This window comes from Myxine glutinosa, chromosome 4 (genome assembly GCF_964187855.1).
Source record: "Myxine glutinosa chromosome 4, kmMyxGlut1.1, whole genome shotgun sequence".
Lineage (NCBI taxonomy): Eukaryota > Metazoa > Chordata > Myxini > Myxiniformes > Myxinidae > Myxine > Myxine glutinosa.
Window position 1 is genome coordinate 75,196,405 of NC_136264.1, and position 23,894 is coordinate 75,220,298.

The following is a 23,894-nucleotide window of genomic DNA, read 5'->3' on the forward strand; positions in this document are numbered from 1 at the left end:
ATGGCCAAGCTGGCAAGGGAAAATGGCCTTTTAAAATGCCTGTTGTTGTTCAACTACATTTCAAAGCATGAAAACCACAAACAATATAATTAATTGTACAGTAATGGCTAGATGTTACAAGTTAAAAGAAACTAAAGAATTAATTACATGTACAACCTCAAATATAGTTTACCTATTGACCTGTAGCAAATGTGCGATGCAATATGTTGGTGCATTGATGGGTTGACTGACTGCCTGGACGCAACTGAGGTTGTGGATCTACTGATGTACCTTCTATTGATGTGGATCCATGATCGAGGTTGTGGATCCGCCGTTTGGAGAGGTCCTGGGCTGAAAGGATTGAAACCTCGAGGAGGAACGGTGCCCAGCTGATGATCCGTGCAGAACAGGGTATTTGAATATTGAGGAAACAAGAGAATTCATAGAACTAACCCCATGTAGTGTTCAACTATATAATTAAATTGAATTAAAATAAAGATTGTAATGATCGGATAAAGAAAAAAAAATCAATTCCGGAAGTTTACCGCCATTGGCAGTGTCGATTACACCACCTTGTCTAAATTTTTATTAGGTGTGTCCTTTATGATGCCCTTAAAAACAGCAAGTTCCCTGTTGGGAATGATTTTCAATTTTGTTTGACTACCAGACAGGTAGACAGAGTAAAAATATTATATCGCTCCTCTGAGCATGTGTGGTCGGGACAAATTCAGAGCCAAAGCACTGGAATGATTTTCAATTTTGTTTGACTACCAGACAGGTAGACAGAGTAAAAATATTATATTGCTCCTCTGAGCATGTGTGGTCGGGACAAATTCAGAGCCAAAGCACTGTTAAGCTACAGGTTTGTTTTCCCGATTAATGTTCAAAATATGACATTAAATTGAAATCAAGTTGTTCCTCAATCATAAACTGATGCTTGTAGACAGACAGACGAACAGGGGTGAACCTATTGTTTAACCCCACTTTACGCTTCGCGTGCGTGAGGTAATGATGTTTTTATTAAGGGGAAAGAATGCTTCAAAGGAGATTGGATGGTAATAACAGCTTTGATACACACTCCACACTCCTAAAATAAACTAGCACAATCAAAAGTAAATTTCATTTGTTAAATATTAAATATTAATTGGAATTCATGAGATTTTCCAGGTAGTATATTGAGTATGCTGAGTCCAACAGAGGTGCAAGTTTTGAACATTGGCTCATGTGTTTTTTGGTCATTTAAAAAGCAAAGTTTGTTTGTATGGGGTTTCATTTCAAAAGTTAAAATCCACATCCAAAGTTGAAATTCATATCAATACAGATAACAGCAAAGCAGGGGTATGGTAATCTCAAATGATCAGGGACCCTTGAAGTGCATGACGGAGGTATCAATCACACACCACCACCCTGTGGACTGCCCATACAAAACCTGGTCTGGTTTGGTGGATGTGCCTGAAAGGTATGATCTTGGCAACCTGTTCCTTTAGTTCACCTACTGCATTGTAAGTGTATATCTATATAATAATAGCGTAAGGACTCGACTTTGTTATCCCTTTTACGCCGCACCCAGTGACCCGATGCCCACGGCACTAATGGATTTACGATCTACAAACGCGCTCTTTGTTTATCCCGTACAGCCATACTCGAAAAATCTGAATTAGCCGACGTTGGGGCCCAAAAGCATCCGATTAACAGCCGATACGACGCCATCTTATTGGCATCTGCTGGGTGAAGGCAAAGCAAGCCGTCCGCTGATTGGACAGTCAAAGGCGACAGCAAGCCATCCAGAGTGGACAATCCTGAGCATGCATTTGTGTGCAATAAATACGTTGTTCATATACGCACTCTTCATTCTCATCTTTCTTCCTTACTCTTACTCGGACAAGCAAATCCCCTATGCCATCCATAATGGTACACTCTATCCATACACCACATCCTCCCTTCCGTGGATGTTCCACGGGTTTCGGCTAGTTTATATATTATTTTAGCTCTTTCAAGAGCCTCGATTCAGTATACAAAAAAAATAAAATAATAATAATAATTGTTGGCACAGTCGTGGCCAAAAATATTGGCACCCTTGCACTTTAAAAAAAAATAATGCACCATTTCTTCCAGAAAATTGTTGAAATAAAAAATATATGTTGATATCCACATATGGTCCATACTCCTCCCCGACCCCCTGGTCACGATGTACCTCCGAGCCCCGAGAGGAGTCACGGCAGAAAAATGTGTTATTCTGTATGTCAAAGATCAATGGAGAAGCCACCCCAATTGTTACTCACAAACAAATATTGTATTAAGATCACACAAGAATAACAGTACAACCATAATAGTATTCAATAGTACAATCCATGTCCTAAGATGGTACCATCAGTTTTGGTAATATATAACTCACTGTGCTCCAAGTGAGTGAAACACGAACATCCCCAATGTCTCTTATTCCCGGCTTCAAGCCCAAAGTTGTTTCGCTCCAGCGATCGACAGAACGATGTCCGATCGAGACCAGAATCCCGTTCGGATGGCAAGTACAGTCCCACAGCCACAGCTGTACAAAGGCACCCTCAAGGCGACTGAGATATCCAAAGGCGCCCTACAGGCGACTGAGAGATCACACCCTCGGGTATGGATGAATTAACCTTCAAAAAGCCATGTCACACACATGCCCCCAGATCGACGTCTGGATGCGGTGAAAATGGTCGAGAAGAGACGAAACCGCGAGCAAAGCACAAGTCCTGCGCGAGTCAAAATGGCCGACGACCCGGTCTCGTGGCGCATGGCATGGCGATGATTCTCTACTGAATCGATCGCAAAACCTGACATGCAGGTTGACCGGTCACAGCGATGACAACTCCGTCGTAGGAATTCCTCTCCCGGAAACCCGAAAGTTCGCTAGTGACTGGCTCGCCAACGTTCGCTTCAGAACCCGGAGCAACTCCGCTTTCTTGTCCGACTCATTCGCTCCGCCCTTTTTTTCTTCTTCTTCTTTGTCTTCCGGTTCCCGATCCGGTTTCATTTTTAAAACATTCCTTTTACCTTTTGACAATAATAATTGCTATTTCCCTCAAACAACAATAATAAAACATGGAACCAGAAATGTCAAGTAGATGAAAGCCACCACAACGGAAGTGACGAATCCGTAACACTTCCCCCCCTCAAGAAAGAAAGTTTGAACATAGTGAAAACTTTCTTTGTAGGCAAAACTCTTCCAACAAACAAAAGTAAACTCACACCCAAATCATCAATTCCCGTGAGCAACGATAATTAATATTTCCCAAAAATAAAGCAACAAAACTTCAAACAACCTACAGATATCTCCACAGTTAGTTCACTCTGGACAAAGCATCCGCAACGACATTGTCCCTGCCCTTTACATGCTCAATTTCCAAGTTGAACTCCTGCAAAGCCAAACTCCATCTCATCAACCTCTAATTTTATTTTTCGTTTTTTTTGAATGAAGGTTAAGGGGGTGTGATTAAAAATCCAAAGTCAAGCAAATCTATTACACTTTTTAGGGAGGCCGAGCTGAGAGCCAGGCTTAATGGTGGTTGGGTGGTGAGGCCTGGAAGTATTCACTACATGGACGCCTTTAGGAACGTGGATTTCACGGTTAATCCGTGCAGGAAAGTTCACTACATGGACGCCTTTAGGAACGTGGAGTTCGCGGTTAATCCGTGTAGGAAAGTTCACTACATGGAAGCCTTTAAGAACGTGGAGTTCACGGTTAATCCATGTAGGAATCTTGGCTCGGCTGCTCCGCAGCATTCAGTGCTTCAACTCTTCCTAACTTTCATAATAATCATGGTTGGAACGCTTGTCGCTGAAGTCACGTGAATAGCGTTCTCCTTCTCGGCCACTACCCTGAAAATCATCCCTTCGGGAGCTGCCGTAACTCTGGGAGCCTGCATAGCAATATCGACTGCGGCCACCACCAAAACTACTACTCCCACCCCGGGAGCCATAGCCACCCCTGAAACTACCTCCACGTTTTCCTCCTCTGTAGCCCCCTCGACGCCCATGGCCTGCCTTCTCTGCTATTAAGGTCCGACCATCCAAATCCTTGCCATTCAAATCCTTTTCTGCATCTTTGGCATCCTTTGTGTTTTCAAACGTGACAAAGCCAAACCCTCTTGACTTTTGCGTCTCCCTGTCTTTTATCAGCCGCACTTCCAAGAGTGGTCCATATTGGCCGAAGACAGAGTCCAGAACAACTTCCCTGGTTTTGAAGTTCAGTCCACCCACAAAGAGCTTGCCAACATTGCCTCCATCCATGACTTGTGTGCGCTGACACTTAATTTTTGGGTACTTGACAAGACGTGCCTGTGCAAAGAGTGACGTCGGTACCTTCCTCTTCTCTTCAGAGCGCTTCCTACCCGTAGCATGAGTCGCAGTACAGGATGGAAAGATACGTGGAATCTCCTCCTTTAACTGCGCGGCGTTATTTTCCATACTAGGCTTTTCAACAAACATCGGGTTACCAGAAACTTGACCACCGGCCAAAGCATTCCCAATAACAAAAGATACTCCCTCTACAGGAAGAGTGGCTTGTAAACCTACGGTGACCGGTCCTGACACCAAATCAGACTGCAAATGGATGACATGAAGTGGAGCTTTAACGTAGCCACCAACCCCCTGTAAACGAACACTAACACCAGTTGCCGTCTTATCTGACAATGGCAAAATGCCTTCAAGCATCAAAGATCAATGTGCTCCTGTGTCCCTCAATACCCTAACCGGTCTCTGGTTAGTCAAGTCTCCATCCAGTGACACAAACCCCTCTGAAATAAAAGGTTTGTAACCCCCTTGAACAAGGCCGTTCTGAGATGCCGGAACTTTGGCATGGGAACCTCCACAAGACTCTGTCCTCCAAGGACGATTTCTCACATTTGCCAATGCATTCGGAGTTGTACTAATCTGACTCCGCTCCTGATTTTTCCTTTCCAGGGCATAACATTGGGACATCAAATGTCCAGGTTTCTTGCAAAAAGCGCAAGTAGGCCCGGAGGAAAAACTTGTGGTCTGCCTCGAGCCCCCCGGAAGATAAGTCTGTCTTGGAACTATAGTCTTCTGATCCCTAAGAGTCACGGTATCAGATCTGTCCTCATAGTCATCTCTAGGCCGTCCCCATGAATCTTCGTTCTCCGCACTGGATGTACCATAACTCCCCTGGCGAACTCTAGGTGGGAAGTTAGGTTTGTGGAACCCCATCCTGTGGGTCAAGGCATAGTCATCTGCCACGGTGGCTGCCTCATACAACTCTGGTACCTTCTTTTCCTCCAGATGTACTTTAATGTCCTCGTGGACACACTGTTTGAATTCCTCCACCAAGATCAATTGTCGCAACAGTTTGAAGTCTTTCCCAACCCCTTTCGAATCACACCACCGATCAAACATGGTTTCCTTCATTCTGGCAAACTCCACATGGGTCTCACTCTCCCTCTTCCTGGCATTCCGGAATTTTTGCCGGTAAGCTTCAGGGACCAATTCATAGGCTTTGAGAATGGCTTTCTTCACTTCCTCATAATCTGTACATTTATCAATCGGTAAAGCCGAAAATATATCTTGAGCTTTACCCACCAAAACACTTTGCACTAACACAGTCCAGGACCACACAGGCCATTTTAGCATTTGAGCCACTTTCACAAAGAGTAAAAAAAAACTTGGCTACCTCTTTTTCATTGAAGGGTGGAACCAGCCTCGCATGTTTACCAACATCCCAGGTGTTCTAACTAGTTGTCGAACTAGCCGGCATGGATGCTACCTCTCCCCTTTCTCATTAATTCCAATTCCTTGAGTTTAATTTCCCTCTGACACTCCATGTCACGTTCCTTTACCTCCCTTTCGGCTCTCCTCTCCTCTGCTCTTTCCTTTTCTCTTCTTTCTTCGAGTTCCCTTTCAGTTCTTCTTTCCTCTGCTCTTCTCTCCTCGAGTTCTCTTGCAGCTCTCCTTTCCTCTGCTCTTCTCTCCTCGAGTTCTCGTTCCTGTTCTGCTCTTTCCTTTTCTGCCTTCCTTTCCTCTGCTTTTAACCTTTCCTGGCTCTGCAGCTGCATCTCCAGTTTCCGGAGCTCCACATTTTCTTTTTCTTCGGGTAACCAATCCAAGGCTACCTCTGTCCATGTGCCCTGTCCCACCAGAGATTCTATCACCAATGTCTGCATCTCTGCTTTCTTCATATTAACTCGGACCTCCAAGTTAAAATGTCTGGCCAATATCAAGAGTTCCGATTTTTTTAACGCTTGGAACCGTGCCTCATTAGGGGCCGCCGCAAACTTCTCTGCGTCAAACACCATGGTGACTATCAGTTAACACCTGTTAACCTTCACACAAAAATTTCCAAATTTAAAAAAAACTTGGGAATGTTAGAAAAATCCCAAATTTGGGAATTTTGGGAATGTTAGAGAATTCTATCCCGGACGAATGTTATTCGGGAATTTAATCCCGGACGAAGACCCAATTTCGAGCCCCCGAGTCAATTGGACGAGCCCCCAATTTCTGTTACGTGCTCCTCCCCAACTCCCTGGTCATGATGTACCTCCGAGCCCCGAGAGGAGTCACGGCAGAAAAATGTGTTATTCTGTATGACAAAGATCAATGGAGAAGCCACCCCAATTGTTACTCACAAACAAATATTGTATTAAGATCACACAAGAATAACAGTACAACCATAATAGTATTCAATAGTACAATCCATGTCCTATGATGGTACCATAAGTTTTGGTAATATATAACTCACTGTGCTCCAAGTGAGTGAAACAAGAACATGCCCCAATGTCTCTTATTCACGGCTTCAAGCCCAAAGTTGCTTCGCTCCAGCGATCGACAGAACGATGTCCGATCGTGACTAGAATCCCGTTCGGATGGCAAATACAGTCCCACAGCCACAGCTGTACAAAGGCGCCCTCAAGGCGACTGGGATATCCAAAGGCGCCCTACAGGCGACTGAGAGATCACACCCTCGGGTATGGACGAATTAACCTTCAAAAAGCCACGTCACACACACGCCCCCAGATCGACGTCTGGATGCGGTGAAAATGGTCGAGAAGAGACGAAACCGCGAGCAAAGCCCAAGTCCTGCGTGAGTCAAAATGGCCGACGACCCGGTCTCGTGGCGAACGGCACGGCGATGATTCTCTCCTGAATCGATCGCAAAACCTGACATGCAGGTTGACCGGTCACAGCGATGACAACTCCGTCGTAGGAATTCCTCTCCCGGAAACCCGAAAGTTCGCTAGTGACTCTGGCTCGCCAACGTTTGCTTCAGAACCCGGAGCAACCCCGCTTTCTTGTCTGACTCATTCGCTCCGCCCTTTTTTTTTTCTTCTTCTTCGTCTTCCGGTTCCCGATCCGGTTTCATTTTTTAAACATTCCTTTTACCTTTTGACAATAATAATTGCTATTTCCCTCAAACAACAATAATAATAATACATGGAACCAGAAATGTCTCAAGTGGATGAAAGCCACCACAACGGAAGTGACGAATCCGTAACAATATGTATTTCTTTGGTTTGCAGTGGAACAAAACAAAATCTTAGCTGAAAAAAAAAAGGTGAGAAAATCACTAAATCTTAGCTTTTACCACAAATAAATCCTAAAATGGGCCACACAATATTCCTGGCACCTTTTAGAAGTTGTTAGAAATAATTAGATTTCAAGCAGGTGATTCTCCTTTACCTTGGAATTGAACTCACCTATGGTGAGTTGCAGGTGTCTGCAACATAAATATCACTCATTCAACCAGTTTGAATAGAGAAAATGAGTTGTTCTACTGTTTTGTGTCAGTGTGTACCAAAATGAGCATGGACAAAAGAAAGAAAACCAGAGAATAGAGTCTGAGGAGGTCAGACACAAGATTATAGCAAAGCATGGGCAATTTCAAGGCGACAAGTCCATCTCCAGACACTGATATTCCTGTGTCCACCGTACGCAATGTTATCAAGACGTTTAAGGCCCAAGGCACAGCAGCAAACCTCCCTGGATGTGGCCGCAAGAGAAAACTTGATCGAAGATTGCAGCGAAGGATTGTTCGAATGGTGGAGAAAGCACCTTAATCAACTGCCAAACAGATTCAAGCTGACTTTCAGACACAAGTTACGACAGTTTCAACTCGCACCATCCGTCGCCAACTCGATGAAAGGGGGTTCTATGGTAGGAGACCCAGGAGGACCCCACTGCTAAGAAAGTCCGACTGGAGTTTGCCAAAACACAGCTGAACAAGCCAAAATCCTTCTGGCAGAATGTCCTGTGGACATACAAGACCAAATTAGAGCTTTTTGGTAAAACACATCATCTCTATGTTTACGGAAAACAAAATGAAGCCGTCAAAGAAAAGAACACCTTCCCTACAGTCAAACATGGTGGAGATTCAGTGATATTTTGGGGTTGCTGTGCTGCTTCTGGCATTGGGTGCCTTGAATGTGTTCATGGCATCATGAAATCAGGAGATTACAAAGGCATTTTGGAACGCAATGTTCAACCCAGTGACAGAAAGCTGGGTCTCCATCGAAGGTCATGGGTCTTGCTGCAGGACAATGACCCCAAACACACTTCAAACAGCACCCAGGAATGGTTCAAGACAAAACGCTGGACTGTTCTGAAGTGACCAGCAATGAGTCCAGATCTAAATTCCATTGAACACCTGTGGGGAGATCTGAAAACAGCACCTGGGAGAAGGCACCCTTCAAATCTGGGAGCACTGGAGCAGTTTACACTCGAAGAGTGGGCCAAACTGTCAGTCGAGAGTTGTAGGAAGCTCATCCATGGCTATAGGAAGCGGTTGACTGCAGTTATTGTCCAAAGTCTGTGCTACGAAATATGAAGTCAAGGTTGTCGATATTTTTGACAATGCCATTTCTTTCTATTTTCTGATTTAAAAGGATATATGAAAGTTCTGAATCAAAAACAAAGGTTCTGTAATATTAACAGTGAAAGAAAGAATTGTGGAGACCAAATACGTTTGTCAATTGCAACTTATTTTTCAAGAAAATTGTGAGTTATTTGAAAAAAGTGCAAAGGTGCCAATATTTTTAGCCACGACTATCATTCATGCAGGATTCTTACGATTTTCGCCCGACCACCAAATTTTGCTTACCCATTGGTAGCACACAGTGTCAGGTCATGGCAACCTCTCCTCCTACCCCCCTTGCAGGAGGGTGAGGAGAGGGAGACGACTTGTCAATGCTCCCAAAGGGAGCTGTCCCACAAAATTAACAGCGAAGCAAATTTTGACAAATTGTAGCATGATGAGAAATGCACAGAAAACCTGTAAATTGCAATTAAATTCACTTCACCTTCTCCCATTGGCTGTAGTTTCACAGGGGTTAGTCAGGTAGTCCCAATGTACCAGGTATTTTAGTGCAAGGTGTTTTGAAGGTTATATAGTCAAGGTGATCTATTTGCCCTTGAGGCTGCACCTATTGGTTTAGCAATGACCTATTAAAATTGTAACTTGGTGATTACTCAATAGACTACAAGTAGGATACAAGTAGGCTTCTCAATGGAATATGAGTAGGATTCACTTATTTAATTTGGATTTTTAACGATTCCATATCATTGTTAAATTCCCTTTAAAAGTAGACAAAACAAGAAAGAGCAATCAGAGCTTGCAAACCCTCACCAGAATGTATTTTCAGTAGTTTTTAAGGCTTTTGTGTTAAAAGCAATATGGCGGCTGAACCACGTGATGGATGACGTCATCATTATTCTTTTTTCTAAACGAATTTCCCCCCCTTCCCACGCCTCCTACCCCCAAGCCATCTCCCTCTCACAGATCAAATGTTGTGTTTGTGTGCTTCCCCTTCTCTCCCCATCTTGTCTACCCTCCCCTTATTATGTAGCTCCCCTTATTATATACGTTGTGTGTCTGTTTTGATTTTTTTGTGTGATAAATGTTAGCTCTTTCACGAGCCTCGATCCTGTATACAAAAAAACCCCCCAAAAAACCCATTTATTCCTAGATTATACTCAAGAAATTTCATCTTGATCGATGAAGTTTTGTACTTATCGAATTATGACGTCATAATGGAGGCACCTATGACAATCATCAACATATTTTATTCCCCATGGAGAGTTCTTTAAAATGAGCCATGTCTCAATTTTTTCGATCCAGCGCTTTCTGAGATATAGAGGTGCAAAGTTTTTCGATTTTTCCAAGATGGCGGGCGAACCACGTAATTATGACGTCATAATTATCATTTAAAAATTATACAGGTGGAGTTGCACCTATGGTGAAAATTTCCTGTCAATCGGACCAACGGTTGCAGAGAAAATCATATTTATTCTGTGCGGACAAACAAACAAAAAGACAGACAAACAGACAAACGGACTCAAATGCAATACCCTCTCCTCTGGCGAGGGTAACAAGATTCAATTTACTGCTCAAGAAATAAAATAAGCAAAGATATTTAACTGGTTAACGCCTCCGCAAGGTTACTTTTGTTACCATGAGCAATACATGTGCACAAGGGTCACTGCAGAGCATAGCTCATATCTTGCCAAATCCAGCCTTACCTCTTCCTTGTTAAAGCTAGGGAAGATTGCTTCAACTTGGCTGACTGGATCAAACTCCAACTCAGGCAGGTTGAGAGAGTGAAGGGCACGCGACACCAGTGGAGATGTGTGAGCAGCGATGATTGCTGGTGTATCTAACAACAACAGCTGTTTATCAAGAGTCACTTCCTGTACACACCTAAAGGAAGAGGGAAAAAGAGGATAATTTTAGCCTATTAGAGAGAGTGCATAGAGAAGAGTAAAGATACTCAGAATCTGAATAAATAATAATGGCTGAGCCAACATTATAATTAGAATGATAATTAATCAAAAGTAAAGAAAACGTTTATAAGAAAATTCGCAAATGTAATTCTCACAAGTCACTAAAAGCGAATATCATTACATACAAAACTAGAATGGCAATCCTTGACGTTGCACCACCGACCGATATGCCTCCGCCAACATTATTACATCATTATATGCACTTGTACCTCGTTTGATTTAAATCCACTCTTATGTTTTCAAGTATCACATTTTTACCTGAGATGACCTCTGACCTTCAACACTGAAATATAATCAGTCCGTCTTTGCATCATAATGTGTTATACCAAGTTTGGTCAAAATCCCATCACTGGTTAAAAGGTTATTTCGGTCACAGAATTTTTACCTGATGGGAACTCTGACCCTTGACCCTTGACCTCCATAATCTAATCAGTTCATCTTTGCATCACCATACATACTTGTGCCAAAATCTGACTCGGATCCCTTCAGCCGTTCTTAAGTTATCGCGGTAACAAAAACCTACCAAGGATGCACGGATGGAAGAACCCAAAAATATAATGCCTCCAGCAACTTCGTCGGCAAAGGCATGAAAGGATGTAACAAAGAGCAAATGATGAGGTAATAAAGACCAGTGGATAAAAGAATGGAGGATTAGCAAAGGTACAGGGCCTCAAAGAGTAGCCAGGTCCAAAAGAGCACAACAAACATGTAATACTACGGTTCCCCCCCCGCCCCCCCCCCCCCCCCCATCATGGTGTGAGAAAAAAAAGTCACTTCCACAAAAACATGCATGGGTTCTTCTCATGATTATACTCGTATCATGAGGCAGGGAATGAGTAAAAGTCTTTGGATTAAAAAGAAAAACATTGGAGAAATCTTAAATTTATGAAAGACAGCTAACCAGAAGCAGAGGTGTGCAAAAAGCCTCATCTTAGGCAACACCCAGGGAAAGACTTCTCAAATGAAACACTTGTCATGCAAATCCATGACAAGCTTACCAAAAACCAAACATATAGACCTTGATCCCAAAGAAAAATACATGATCATAAATGCACAACGTCTAATTGGCAGTGGATACAAGGGGTTAAGGTGAGGACAGAATGGGATGGGTTTGGGTAGGCCTACTCAAGGAGACGAACACTGAATCGAAACATTCTTCCTCGTCTTGAATCGAGTTGGCAGTGAGGTCGATCGAGGGGAGACAGAGACGGAGATGGAGCATACGCCAAAGCCGGACTTGAAAAGGCACTAGAAGGACTGAGGAAGGAGAATGCTCAGAAAGTCAACTCTTGAAATTACCAAGATGGGGTTTTCTGGCTTGCCTAAGGATGGACACATTTCTTGCGAGCCTTACTAGGAGGCCCGAAAGTTGCACTTAACTGGGATTGAGAGAGTTGAGAAAGCATGCGAAATGACCACCTCACCAGAGGGTTCAGGTGTTAAAACAAGCAAAAGATTAGTCCAGAAAGAAATCTTTATATTTTACATGAGTTTTCTGAAAAGGCTCCTGCACAAATATTTAAAATCTCAACAGGAGGAAAAACCACAGCATGACAACCTAACTCCCGGGCAACATCATATGGAACCTCAACATGAGCAAATAGGTCCCCGCCGGTCAAAGCCTGTTTGATCCCTACTCATCTCATGCTGTAATATAATCGACATGACAACTTGCCGAGCGAGTGCACCAATTACTGTTGCGACAGCAAATGCGCAAACAATGCCAATGGAAAGCACTGCATTTGTGCTGAGCTTCAGCTTGTCTGCGAGCAAAATCACTGAAGTTGTTCCGAGAAAGTTCAAAGGAGCAATTAATTTGGGCGTAGTGAGGGTCATTGGGCATTAAAAAAAAAAAAACCAGACAATGGATTTTGACGTGAATGTGTCGATGGATATACCTTCACCCACGTTAGATGTCAACCCACTGCTACGTCTTATCTCAATTAAAGGTCACATTAGCGTATGAGAGAGAGAAAAAGAGAGATAAGTAGAGACAACAGCGGATGCTTCCAACTCGAGTAATGGTCTGCAAATTTATTTTCAAAAAGGCGCATGACCTTCGACCCGTTGACCCCAAAATCGAATCGGTTCATCTTTGTATTTCAGTCCATACTTCTGCCAAGTTTGGTTGAAATCCATTCAGTGGTTCACAGATTATTGTGGGAACAAAAATCCGATAACGGACAGATGAACGGGCAACCCTATATCAATGCCTCCTGCCTTCGGCTGTGGAGGCATATAAACTGCCATACTAGCATTATAGCTTTTGGGTGGGACTGACAGGATAGCCGAGAGGTACGCACACTCTGCTGTAAGCTGTCCAGCCTGGGTTTGAATCCCGACCCAGCTATAAACTGTCATCCCAGTGTTTCACAGGCAGAGTGATTCATCAGTGTGTGTGACATCCTTCAGATGGACATTAAACAGGCGTCTGGTCAAGTGCTGGCATTAGTCCATGGACGTTAAAGATAACACGTTGTCGTTTGCGAAGAGTAGGCGAAATATCGCCGGCACTATTGTCACATTCCAAATTCCTGCCCCAAGTACTGCTGAGAAGACAATGGCAAACCACCCAGCATAACCCTTGCTTAGTAAGCTGCTTCGGTGGCACCAACGCTGCGCGAAGAGTATGGTACATGAGAGAGAGCGAGAGCGGACTTGGATAGCACTACTAATAGGCACCATTTTTGTGACCATCGCTGAGAGTCTTGATACAGCGGTTGTGGGCCATCTCCTCAAACCACTGCGTTGTTTCATAAGATGGTTCATTTAACATGGTACTAAGTAAGCTATGACGAGGACGTAGCGGTACAACTGCAATCTATGCTCATTGTCTATCCATCCCCTTCAATGTCAATAAATCAATACACCAGGTGAATTGTGAAATGGAGGTAAAACGTAGAAACAATGCAAAGCTGTTGAGCAAAATCCAATTACTCATCCAAAGTACTATTTGGCATGACAAATCCACCTACCGTGTAATGCCAGGTTTGGGGCTGGAAGCACACACTGGTTTCTGCATCAGGCTGTTCACGACACTGCTCTTACCAACATTTGGAAACCCTGAATTTGAAAATGTGGTGGCGGAAGAAAGGAAAAAAAGAAAAAAAAGAGCAAAGTTAACAGTGGTAATAGGAAGAAAAGGCCAAAATCAATCAAACTCAACTCGGACATCAGGGTTGGATTGGTTCTTCAAATATCGTATTCGGTTTGAAAGATTGTCATCATACATCCGAGCGTGATCTTACACATCACCTCTAAATGTTTAAAATTACCAAAGAATGCTACACGAATATCTCCTTTTGACTGGCCAGCCACAAATCCAGACAAGATCTTGTGCAACGTCCCAGCTCCAAGTGGTGGGCTCATGGGCATCTCCGTACACACAATATTCTTGCGTTTCTAAAGAAGGAAAAACATGGAGCTCAAGTCACCCATTTCAAATCAGATTCATTTTTACTTTACATCTGAACAAATATATATATTTTTGGTGTAAAAGGCATAGTCGGGATGACAGTTTTGTGCAACGGGATGACAGTTTTGTGCAACGGGAAGACCCAGGCGACACAGCTCAGAAGTGAGTGTGTGTACCTCCAGGCCATCGTGCCAGAGTCTGTACATAAACGTTGGGGAATCAAAACGATTTGCCAGAATTTACGATCATATATCCACCTCGGTGTAATACAAATCGCAGTGTGGTGTCGGCTTCTCTAACAAGGTGACAAATAGCCAGGGCTACATGACCATAATCATCACCTATCAATTCATGAAAAACTAGAACGGCACTTAGTAGAGAGCATACCTCAATCTGGTTGGCCATATCACTCAATGGTGAAGAATCCCTTAAAAAATTAAATAATTCTCATATCCGAATCCATATTCCGATCTTCACCAAAATCGAATCGATTCTTCCATGTCACACACACAACCAGTCCAGCAAGTTTCGTCCAAATACATCCTAACTTTTTGAGATATCCAGCAATGTATAGTTTTTGGCCACATCTCCCAATGGTGAAGAATCACTTTAAAAATTCTAGTAGCCGGATCCGAATCCAGATCTTCACCAAAATATAATCATTTCGTCCTTGTGACATACACTACATTTCTGCCAAATTTCGTCCAAATCCATCCACAACTTTTTGAGATATTTTGTTCACAAACAAACAAACAAACAGACAGGGGTTAAACATAACCTCCATCCACCTTTGGTGGTGGAGGTAATAAACCTTTTGAACAATGTCCCGCCACAAATAATCTCACCCCAAGCTTTAGATGGGTTGTACTGCTCTTGTAGGCGAGGACAGGGAGCTCTTTCTTGAGGACATTCAACCACTGCTGCACAGAGGCTCTCGGTGCAAGGTCTGAATGCCATAAAAGTAGGGACAAAATGGTTCTTATTAATGACAGAAATGTTTTCCAAAAAAACACGAAGGTTTTGTCAAAGAAAAAAATAAACGAGAAAGCCAGCGGTTTCAACCACACGACCTCCATCAAGGGCTATACTGGATATATGCGCTCAGATAATAAATAACCTTCCGTGTTTGAAGAGCAACACAAGCATGCAACATTTTTTTGTTTTAATATGGTGTCATATGCATGGAGCAACTGCAAAATGCACATGCACAAAAGCACACGCACACAACTCCTCCTCCCCAAACATATGCGACAACACAGGACTTAACTCCAGACAAATATGGCTACCGAGATGCCATATTTTCTCTCCTTGGTGGTGTAAGTGTGAAATTTCACGGCTGTGCAGTGTGTGTACGCCTGAGGGGGCACGCAGGCGTGGGCGCATGAGTGAGAAAGAGTGCGAGTGAGAGAAAGAGAGAGCGAGTGCTCGTGAGTGTGCACACGTGAGAGAGTGCGCACGAGTGCACGTTTAATTGTGAAATAAAATAAAGCCAGTGTTAATTTCATTCATCCTTTGAAATAATTGTAAACAGCAACTTGATAAGCTAAGGACTGGTAAATTTAATAATACAAAATGACACACTAGATTAAAATAAAAGAATGAGAGCAGTGAGGTAAAGGGGTGTTGTGGGTGAGGCGCAAAGGCAAAAGGCGTACAAAAGGAAAACATGTTTGCAGGGTCAGTGACATATACAAGAAAAAGGAAACAATCTCCACCAATTTTATTCAAAAGAAGAAGCAGAGGTCGTGGATTTGAGCCCTCCAAAACTGCAGCTTCCAGATCAGGACAGCGGCATCCAGCCGGATCTCGGGCATCAAGAATTTCAATGACAACATCTGCGACCATCAGTGCCTGTAAGGACCAGCCACAGTACTGAAAAACTAAAACTAAAAATGTGTCACTAAAAATCGAAAACATTTACCATTATGTTGAGCACAAAAAAAATAACAAAACACACTAAAATGTATATTATGGCCCACCCTCCTCCATTGCCCCTCACCAACCTCCTTCAGCTTCTCCTCTGGTATGGCTCTATCTTCTCTCTTAGCACCCACCCCCAAGACACATGCACTTTTCCAGTAACATTCTACTGGTTAAACTCTGAAATCCATGATTACCACCCATTTTCACTGTTTTGTTACTTTCTTCTCTTGATTGTGAAACTGCCTTCAGGAGGCGGTTCAGATTCTCACATCACTCCATCCCAACACATTATCTTGTCCACCACCACCCATTAACTAACCCCTCCACCTGATCCAAACTGCAGGTTACTGCATTTCCTTCCCTCCTCTATCTCTCTCCCCACTGACAGCACATTGTCTTTTTGTGTCCAACTCTGTCTCCTCACTCTTCCACAACGTGACAAGCCTAGGTCTTGAACGTAAAAACAAAATAATATGAAATTGATAGAGATTACCCAAGTCGGTGGTGTAATGGTTAGAGGATCTGACCTGAGTGGGGAAGGTCAGCGATTCGAACTGGACCCTGGTCGAGTAATATGAAAGACTAAAAATGGTACGTACTGCTTCATTGCTTGATGCTCAGCATTTAAAAGGAGAGCGCACAGACAAACCCCAGTCTATTGCCTACGCAGTTGGACCCCAACATTCGCGGGGGATATGTTCTTGGAAAATGCCGTGAATGTCAAATCCGTGAATGGGGGTCGGGGGGGGCATAGTTTTAATGGGAAAAGGAGGGATATGTTCATGGCGGTTCCTGATTCATGGAAAATTCCATGACTGCCAAGGAAAATCCGTGAATGTGAAAATCCTCGAATACACCCACAAAAACAATGTCGAATCGTATGGTTGCACATGTACAGCAGCTTTATGCACAAGTGCAAATGCTTTTAGCACTGTTATGTACGCACGACTGGTGGGAAATGGTTAATGGTGGCTGGAAGTGGTTTTATATGTGACGGTGAAAGATGCTTTTAGAAGTGTCAACTGCGCAGCTGGTGGGAAGTGGGGTTTTTTTTTCGCCGAGAAAAACCACGAATATACTGGATACAGGGCCGCAAATGTTAGAAATGGGTCACAATTTATCAACCGTGAATACGCAGAGCCCACAAATGTTGGGACCGCGAATGTCGGGGTCCGACTGTACACCGCCCGGATTCAATTTTCTGTTTGACTGAAAAACGTTAAAAAAAATCCATAGGTTTGGATTAATTTGAAGCAACCTTTACTCAATTTTTCCTGTCTGAGGAGCACTTCAGTCTTTCAGAGTGGGACAGACAGACAGATAGAAAGACAGCATTAGCCTCATGATGTTTCCATTTTTAATTTTTTTTTTTAAATTCGTCTCCGTTTAACAGTTCAGCATAGGGCAATAATGTATACAGGGGTGAAGAGGAGTGGTGAAAAGGAAAATGCTCCGGCGGATACAATTTTACACAACTGGCATATATCTCCCTCACAACTATTTTTTTTAACCACCGACCTCTTCCCCAATACAATATCCAACGAGAATGGCACTTGGCAGAGCACATACATACCACCTCCAGGCCGAACAGTTTATGTTTTGTATCCCACCCGAGAGGCCGGATCTGCATCCGGACTTCAACTAAAATGTAATCGGCTTGTCATCTGCCAAACTCATCCACCAAGGTTCGTCCGAATCCTTCCACAACTTTTTGAGATATCATGGTATATTGTTTTCTTTGACAATTACAACTACATGTGGGCAGGGTACAGCCCGAAGTGGAGATCGGTTTCTGAGGTTTGGGACATTGAATGTAGGGACAATGACAGGGAGATCAGGAGAAGTGGTGGAAGTATTGGTCAGAAGAAGAGTGGACATATGTTGTGTGCAAGAGACGAGATGGAAGGGAAGTGGTGTGAGAGTGGTGAAGGGTAGGCAGGGACAGAAATACAAGTTTGTGTGGCAAGGGTGCCTGGAGGGCGTGAATGGTGTTGGTGTCCTGTTTTCTGAGGAGTTTGTAGACAGTGTGGTGAGTGTGACTAGAGTGAGTGATAGGTTGATGATGGTGAAAATGATGATTGGGAAGCTCTTGGTGAACGTCATCTCGGGATATGCTCCGCAGGTTGGTCGGAGCGATGAAGAGAAGGACAAGTTCTGGTGTGCGATAGAGAAGCTGATGGAAAACGTGAAAGATGAGGAAGTTGTTGTGGTAGGAGGAGACCTGAATGGACATGTGGGAAGGAGTATGGATGGTTTTGACGGAGTTCATGGGGGTTACGGATATGGTGTGAGAAATGGAGAAGGTGAAAGGATTTTGGAGTTTGCTGATGGAGCTGATTTGTTGATTTGTAATACTCAGTTCCAGAAAGACGATAATAAGCTTGTTACATACACGTCAGGTGGGTCGACGACAACCGTTGACTACCTGATGGTGCGTAGGCGAGATAGGGGGCACCTCCGAGACACAAAGGTGATCCCGGGGGAAGAGGCTGTTTCACAGCACCACTTGGTTGTCTGCGACGTAAGGGTGAAAGGTGCGAGGAGAGCTCGGCGGGTGAAGTACCAACCGAGAATGAAGGTGTGGAGGTTGAAAGAGGTGACAGTAAGGGAGGCATTAAAAGAGAGGCTGAGTAGGGTCGAGGATGATGTGGTTGAGCTTGAAAGTGGTTGGATGTCAATGAAAGCTAGTCTGTTGGGAGCCGTTGGTGAGGTATGTGGATGGACAAAAGGACCACCGAGGCACTCGGAAACATGGTGGTGGGATGATGAAGTTGGAAAGAGGATTGACGAGAAGAGGAAGAAGTTCAAGGAGTGGCAGAAGGCAAAGGGTACGGGAGCAGAAACAGCAGAGCATGAATGTTATAAGGCAGCCAGGAAGGCTGCAAAGAAAGAGGTAGCAAAGGCGCAGGAGGCATGTAGGAAAATGTTCGGAGAACGCTTGGATTCGGAAGAGGGTCAGAAAGCAGTATTCAGGATTGCAAAGCAGATAGCGAAAGAGAGGTGTGATGTGATGGGGGTGAGCTGCTTGAAGGATGAAGTGGGACAAATCGTTGTCGACCCAGATGGAATTAAAGGAAGATGGAAAAGATATATGGAAATGCTGTTGAATACAGAGAATGAATGGGATGGCAACATAGAGAGTAACCCAGTTTTAGGACCGGCAGAGAAGATAACTGAGAAGGAAGTTGAGGAAGCGATAAAAGCAATGAAGGGTAGAAAAGCGGGAGGGCCGACGGGAGTTGTGGGAGATATGTTGAAGGCAGCAGGAAGTTGGGGTGTGAAGAGAATGACAGAGATCTGTAATCTGGTGGTGAAAGAAGGCCGCATTCCAGTGGATTGGGAACTGAGTACCCTCGTCCCTCTATACAAGGGGAAAGGTGACCCTCTGGAGTGTGGCTCGCACCGAGCGATAAAGTTATTGGAGCATGGAATGAAGGTATTGGAAAGGGTGTTGGAGAGGAGGATAAGGAAGAAAGTGAAGATCGACGAAATGCAGTTTGGATTTATGCCAGGAAGAGGAACGACAGACGCGCTTTTCATTGTGAGGCAGTTGCAGGAGAAGTACATGGAGAAGAGGAAGAAGTTGTTTCTTGGGTTTGTTGATCTGGAGAAAGCATTCGATCGGGTTCCACGCAAAGTATTGACATGGGCATTGAGGAAGTTAGGAGTGGAGGAATGGTTGATCAGAGTAGTGATGGCAATGTACAAAAGAGCGCGCACAGCTGTAAGGACGAAGGACGGGAACAGTGGTGAGTTTGAGGTGAAGGTGGGAGCGCATCAGGGGTCGGTACTAAGTCCACTACTATTTGTAGCTGTGATGGAGGTGCTGGCTCAGAACGTAAAGGAGGGTTTACCGTGGGAGTTGTGGTATGCAGATGATCTGGTGTTGATTGCGGAAAGTATGGATGGACTGAAGGAAAAGATGAACACGTGGAAGGAATGTATGGAGACAAAAGGTCTGAAGGTGAATATCGGAAAGACGAAGGTGATGGCAAGTGGTAAAGCATGTGGTGAGGTGGAAAGAACTGGGAAGTGGCCCTGTGCTGTGTGTAGGAAGGGTGTCGGAGTGAACTCCATTCAGTGTACAATGTGCGCTGAGTGGGTTCATCAAAAATGTAGTGGTCTGAGAGGGTCATTGACCAGTGTGGCAGCTACATTCAAATGTAAGGTGTGCACAGAGGGAGCTGCAGATGGAGGAAATGTTGAGTTGGATCTTGGAGACGGCGTGAAGCTGGAAGGTGTGAAAACATTTTGCTACCTCGGAGACATGCTGAATGGAGAAGGTGGATCAGACTCGGCAACGGTTGCTCGAGTGAGATGTGCATGGAAGAAGTTTCGGGAATTGAGTGGCGTGCTGATGATGAGGGGAGTGTCGTTGAAGCTGAAGGGAAAGGTGTATGCTGCATGTGTGAGAAGTGTTATGATTTATGGGAGCGAGACATGGGTAATGAACGTAGAGCAGCAACGAAGGTTGGAAAGGGTGGAAATGCGAATGGTTCGACGGATGTGCGGAGTATCGTTGAGAGAGAGGAAGACAAATGATGAATTGCGAAAGATGATGGGAATAGAGCCTGTGATTGATGCTGTGAAGAGGAACAGGTTGAGATGGTTTGGTCATGTGTTGAGGAAGGATGAAAGTGACTGGTTGAGAAGAGTGATGGAAATGAATGTAGAAGGAAGTAGAAGACGGGGAAGACCGAGAAAGACTTGGCTAAAGATGGTGGAAGAAGAAATGCGGGCAAGGGGGTTAACAAGGAGAGATGCAGAAAATAGGGCAAAATGGAGAAGATTGTCATGGGGACCGCAAGGCTAACCCCCGCTCTAGCAGGGAAAATGGCCTTTAAAATGCATGTTGTGTTGTGTTGTATGGTATATTGTTTTCTGGCCCTATCGCTCAATGTTGAAAAATCACTTCTGAAAATTTATTGCATCTGGATCTTCGCCAAAATCTAACAAATTCATCCTTGTCACACACCCAACCTGTCCACCAAATTTCGTCCGAATCCATCCACAACTCAAGATATCCTGTTTACAGACAGACAGGGTGAAAACATAACCTGCACCACAGATAACACCTACCTTCTGCAACTCCTTCACACGGTACTGCAAAGTATTCTGACAAGGCAATACTTTGTGCTGTTCTTTGCTCTTCTGGGGCAGGAATGGAAAACGAAATTGAGAGAGTATCAATTTAAATATCAACACAAGAATATTGTCGTGTCCCCGGGGTTAAGACCCCAAGAGGACTAATGGCCAAAACGAGCTTTACACCGAGGCATATACCCAACTTGGCGGTATTATCTTTTCGTGCACGCAGGAAGGTTCGAGGTCTTACCTGTGTGTGTTTGAGGAACACACACAGGGTTAATCCGAACCCACAAACGAGGAAACGGACACAACACACAAAAGTAAGATGCAACAATAACCGATTTAATGAAAATAAATGCAAGTAACAATGAAAGGGGAGGTAAAAACTAAAATTCCTAATTGAGACGTCTCCACTCAGACTCGTATACAAGCAAGTGCAAAACGAAAATAAAAGAAAATAAATAATGCTTTGGTAATCGGCCAGCACTCAGCTTTGCGTCCCCAAATGGCTAGTAAGGCTTGCCGGTCGCTCGTCGCCTTCAAACCACAGCGCGGGAAATGCACAAAATGGGCTCTTCGACGTCCAGAGGAAACACGACACGAATCCAGTCCACCGCCGACGTCAATCCTGTGGCCTTGTAGTTCAGACTGTTCCGAACCACTGTTTCTCACCAGCCCTTTCCCAAGAGCGCACACAAACCAAAGCTCACACACTTTTTTTTTCATCTCCGTTTAACAGTTCAGCATAGGGCAATAATGTATTGCCCAAGCCGGAACAAGCCGGAAACTTGCACTTGTAAAACCAAGCCGGAAACTTGCACTTGTAAAACCAAGCCGGAACAAGGAGGAAATGCGACCAGCGCCGGGACAAAAACCACCTTTAGAGGCCATTAGGTGGTTTTTGCGCGGTTGAACGCAGCGCCGGGACAGAGAGAGACAAAATGGCGAGACCGCGTTCTTTTTTCCTTCAGCCCTCCCGAATGTTCCACGATGACATCACACTCTGACCAATCACCGAGCGCAACTCAATCACGAAGGCCTCCCCATTACGATTGCTCAGGGGGCGGAGTCGAATATCTCTTCGGGAATGTCTGGATGACGTCGAAGACCGTGAGGCGGGGGCTTGCGTGCCGATCGGCAAATGTGCTGGGTGTTGTGTGTTGGTTAGCCCTGGCCGCGTGATGAGTGAATGATTCCATGTACAGTGTGATCGTTGTAGTTATTTTAATGGCGGCCCTTTTTGATGCAATAACAACGAAGGGAAAAAATCACAGGGCAATTACACACTGGGGTTTACCCTCAAGCCCTACCTAATTAGCATAGCTCCACCCCACGTATGGAAAAAAAATATGATCTTACCCGGACATTCGACACTACTTAGATACATCGAGGTGGGTTCTGCTTCTTCGCGACACTTGGAGCATGCTAATTTATACGATTCTGAACTTTCTTTGAGGTATTTCTTCATTTACCCCCCACAAACGTAACAATATCAATATCAATGCTGCAAAAGATATTTCTTCGCCCAATAGATCTTACCTTCTGCACCTGCTTTGCGCTGTGCTGCACAGCATCCTGACCAGGCAATACCTTGTGCTGTTCGCTCTGCAGTGGCTGCAATGTAAATAGAAAGAAGAATGACTAGTGAACCCGCAAAAATGCCACAAACAATGTACATCCGATTTCTAATTTTTGTCACAAAATAATACAAACTCCATTATTGCCAAGAGTTTAGATTTTGTGTCCCACCAATAGGCCGGATCTACATCCAGACCAGAAAATCTAATCAGCTGGTTCTTGCAACCTACCCAACTAATCCACCAAGTTTCATCCAAATCTGTCTATACCTATGTGAAAAATACAAACATAATATGACCCTACTGCAAAGCCGCAATGAGCCGGCGAAGCCAAAGCCTCTTGCCACTATTTTACCCATCACTATGGCATCAGTAGGTTAGGTAGTTGGTAGTAGGTAGTAGGTAGGTGTAGTAGGTACCGTACCTAGTTCAAAATGACACCATTTGCATTCTGGATGAGATTAACATTGATAAAATTAACTTCTTGATTAATTCGGTGAATTCCGTTCCAACTTCGGATATTTCCGGCCGCGAGATTTCTAAAAAATAATTCTTCGTCAATCTATATAAATAAAACACAGTGTGTGTGTGTGGGTGTGTGTGTGTGTGTGTGTGTGTGTGTGTGTGTGTGTGTGTGTGTGTGTGTGTGTGTGTATGTTACTGATAGACTCCTAAACGGAGAGGCTCATGTGCTTGATATTTGGCATAGACATGGCCATTGAGCCTGGGAACGACATGGCCTACCTAAAAATATTTGACGAGATCCATATTTTTTATTCATATTTGCCTCAGCGCATTTCAGCGAGGAATATTATACACGGAATCTCAGCCGGTGCCAGAGCAGCTCGCTGATTCGCTCAGAGCGATCACGTGATGTTCCATCCTCGCCGCCAGACCACTGAACGGAAAATATATAGAATGACCATTGCCATTCACACCACATAGGTGGAGATGCAGCTACCGGGCGCCATCTTGGTTGGCACTCGATGCTGGGCGATGGTGATTTCCGTCATGCGTTTGCACGTAATTCAGAGCGAAAAGCGATTGCGTTTTTTCACCTTTTGTGCGATCGTGTTTTGTGTCGATTTTGTGCGATATGAATTAAACGTCTTTGAAACAGCTGTGAAACGTCTTTCCACAACCCTTCC

At 44.2% G+C, this 23,894-nt stretch overlaps 1 protein-coding gene across 2 annotated transcripts in view; it reads right to left on the bottom strand.

Moving 5' to 3' along the window:
- The window catches only part of GNL3 (G protein nucleolar 3), a 63,543-nt gene that overhangs the window by 23,437 nt on the left and 16,212 nt on the right, over window positions 1-23,894 (bottom strand). Inside the window, exons 5-11 of one of the 2 annotated variants that reach the window (XM_068112666.2) lie at window positions 22,709-22,783; window positions 21,161-21,229; window positions 15,874-16,009; window positions 15,004-15,104; window positions 14,019-14,145; window positions 13,719-13,806; window positions 10,483-10,660 (exon numbers count right to left, since the gene is read on the bottom strand). In XM_068112666.2, coding sequence (XP_067968767.2) covers window positions 10,483-10,660; window positions 13,719-13,806; window positions 14,019-14,145; window positions 15,004-15,104; window positions 15,874-16,009; window positions 21,161-21,229; window positions 22,709-22,783 — 774 coding nt within the window. Of the gene's footprint in view, window positions 1-10,482; window positions 10,661-13,718; window positions 13,807-14,018; window positions 14,146-15,003; window positions 15,105-15,873; window positions 16,010-21,160; window positions 21,233-22,708; window positions 22,784-23,894 lie in introns of both variants that reach the window. The other variant, XM_068112665.2, reaches the window with a different exon arrangement.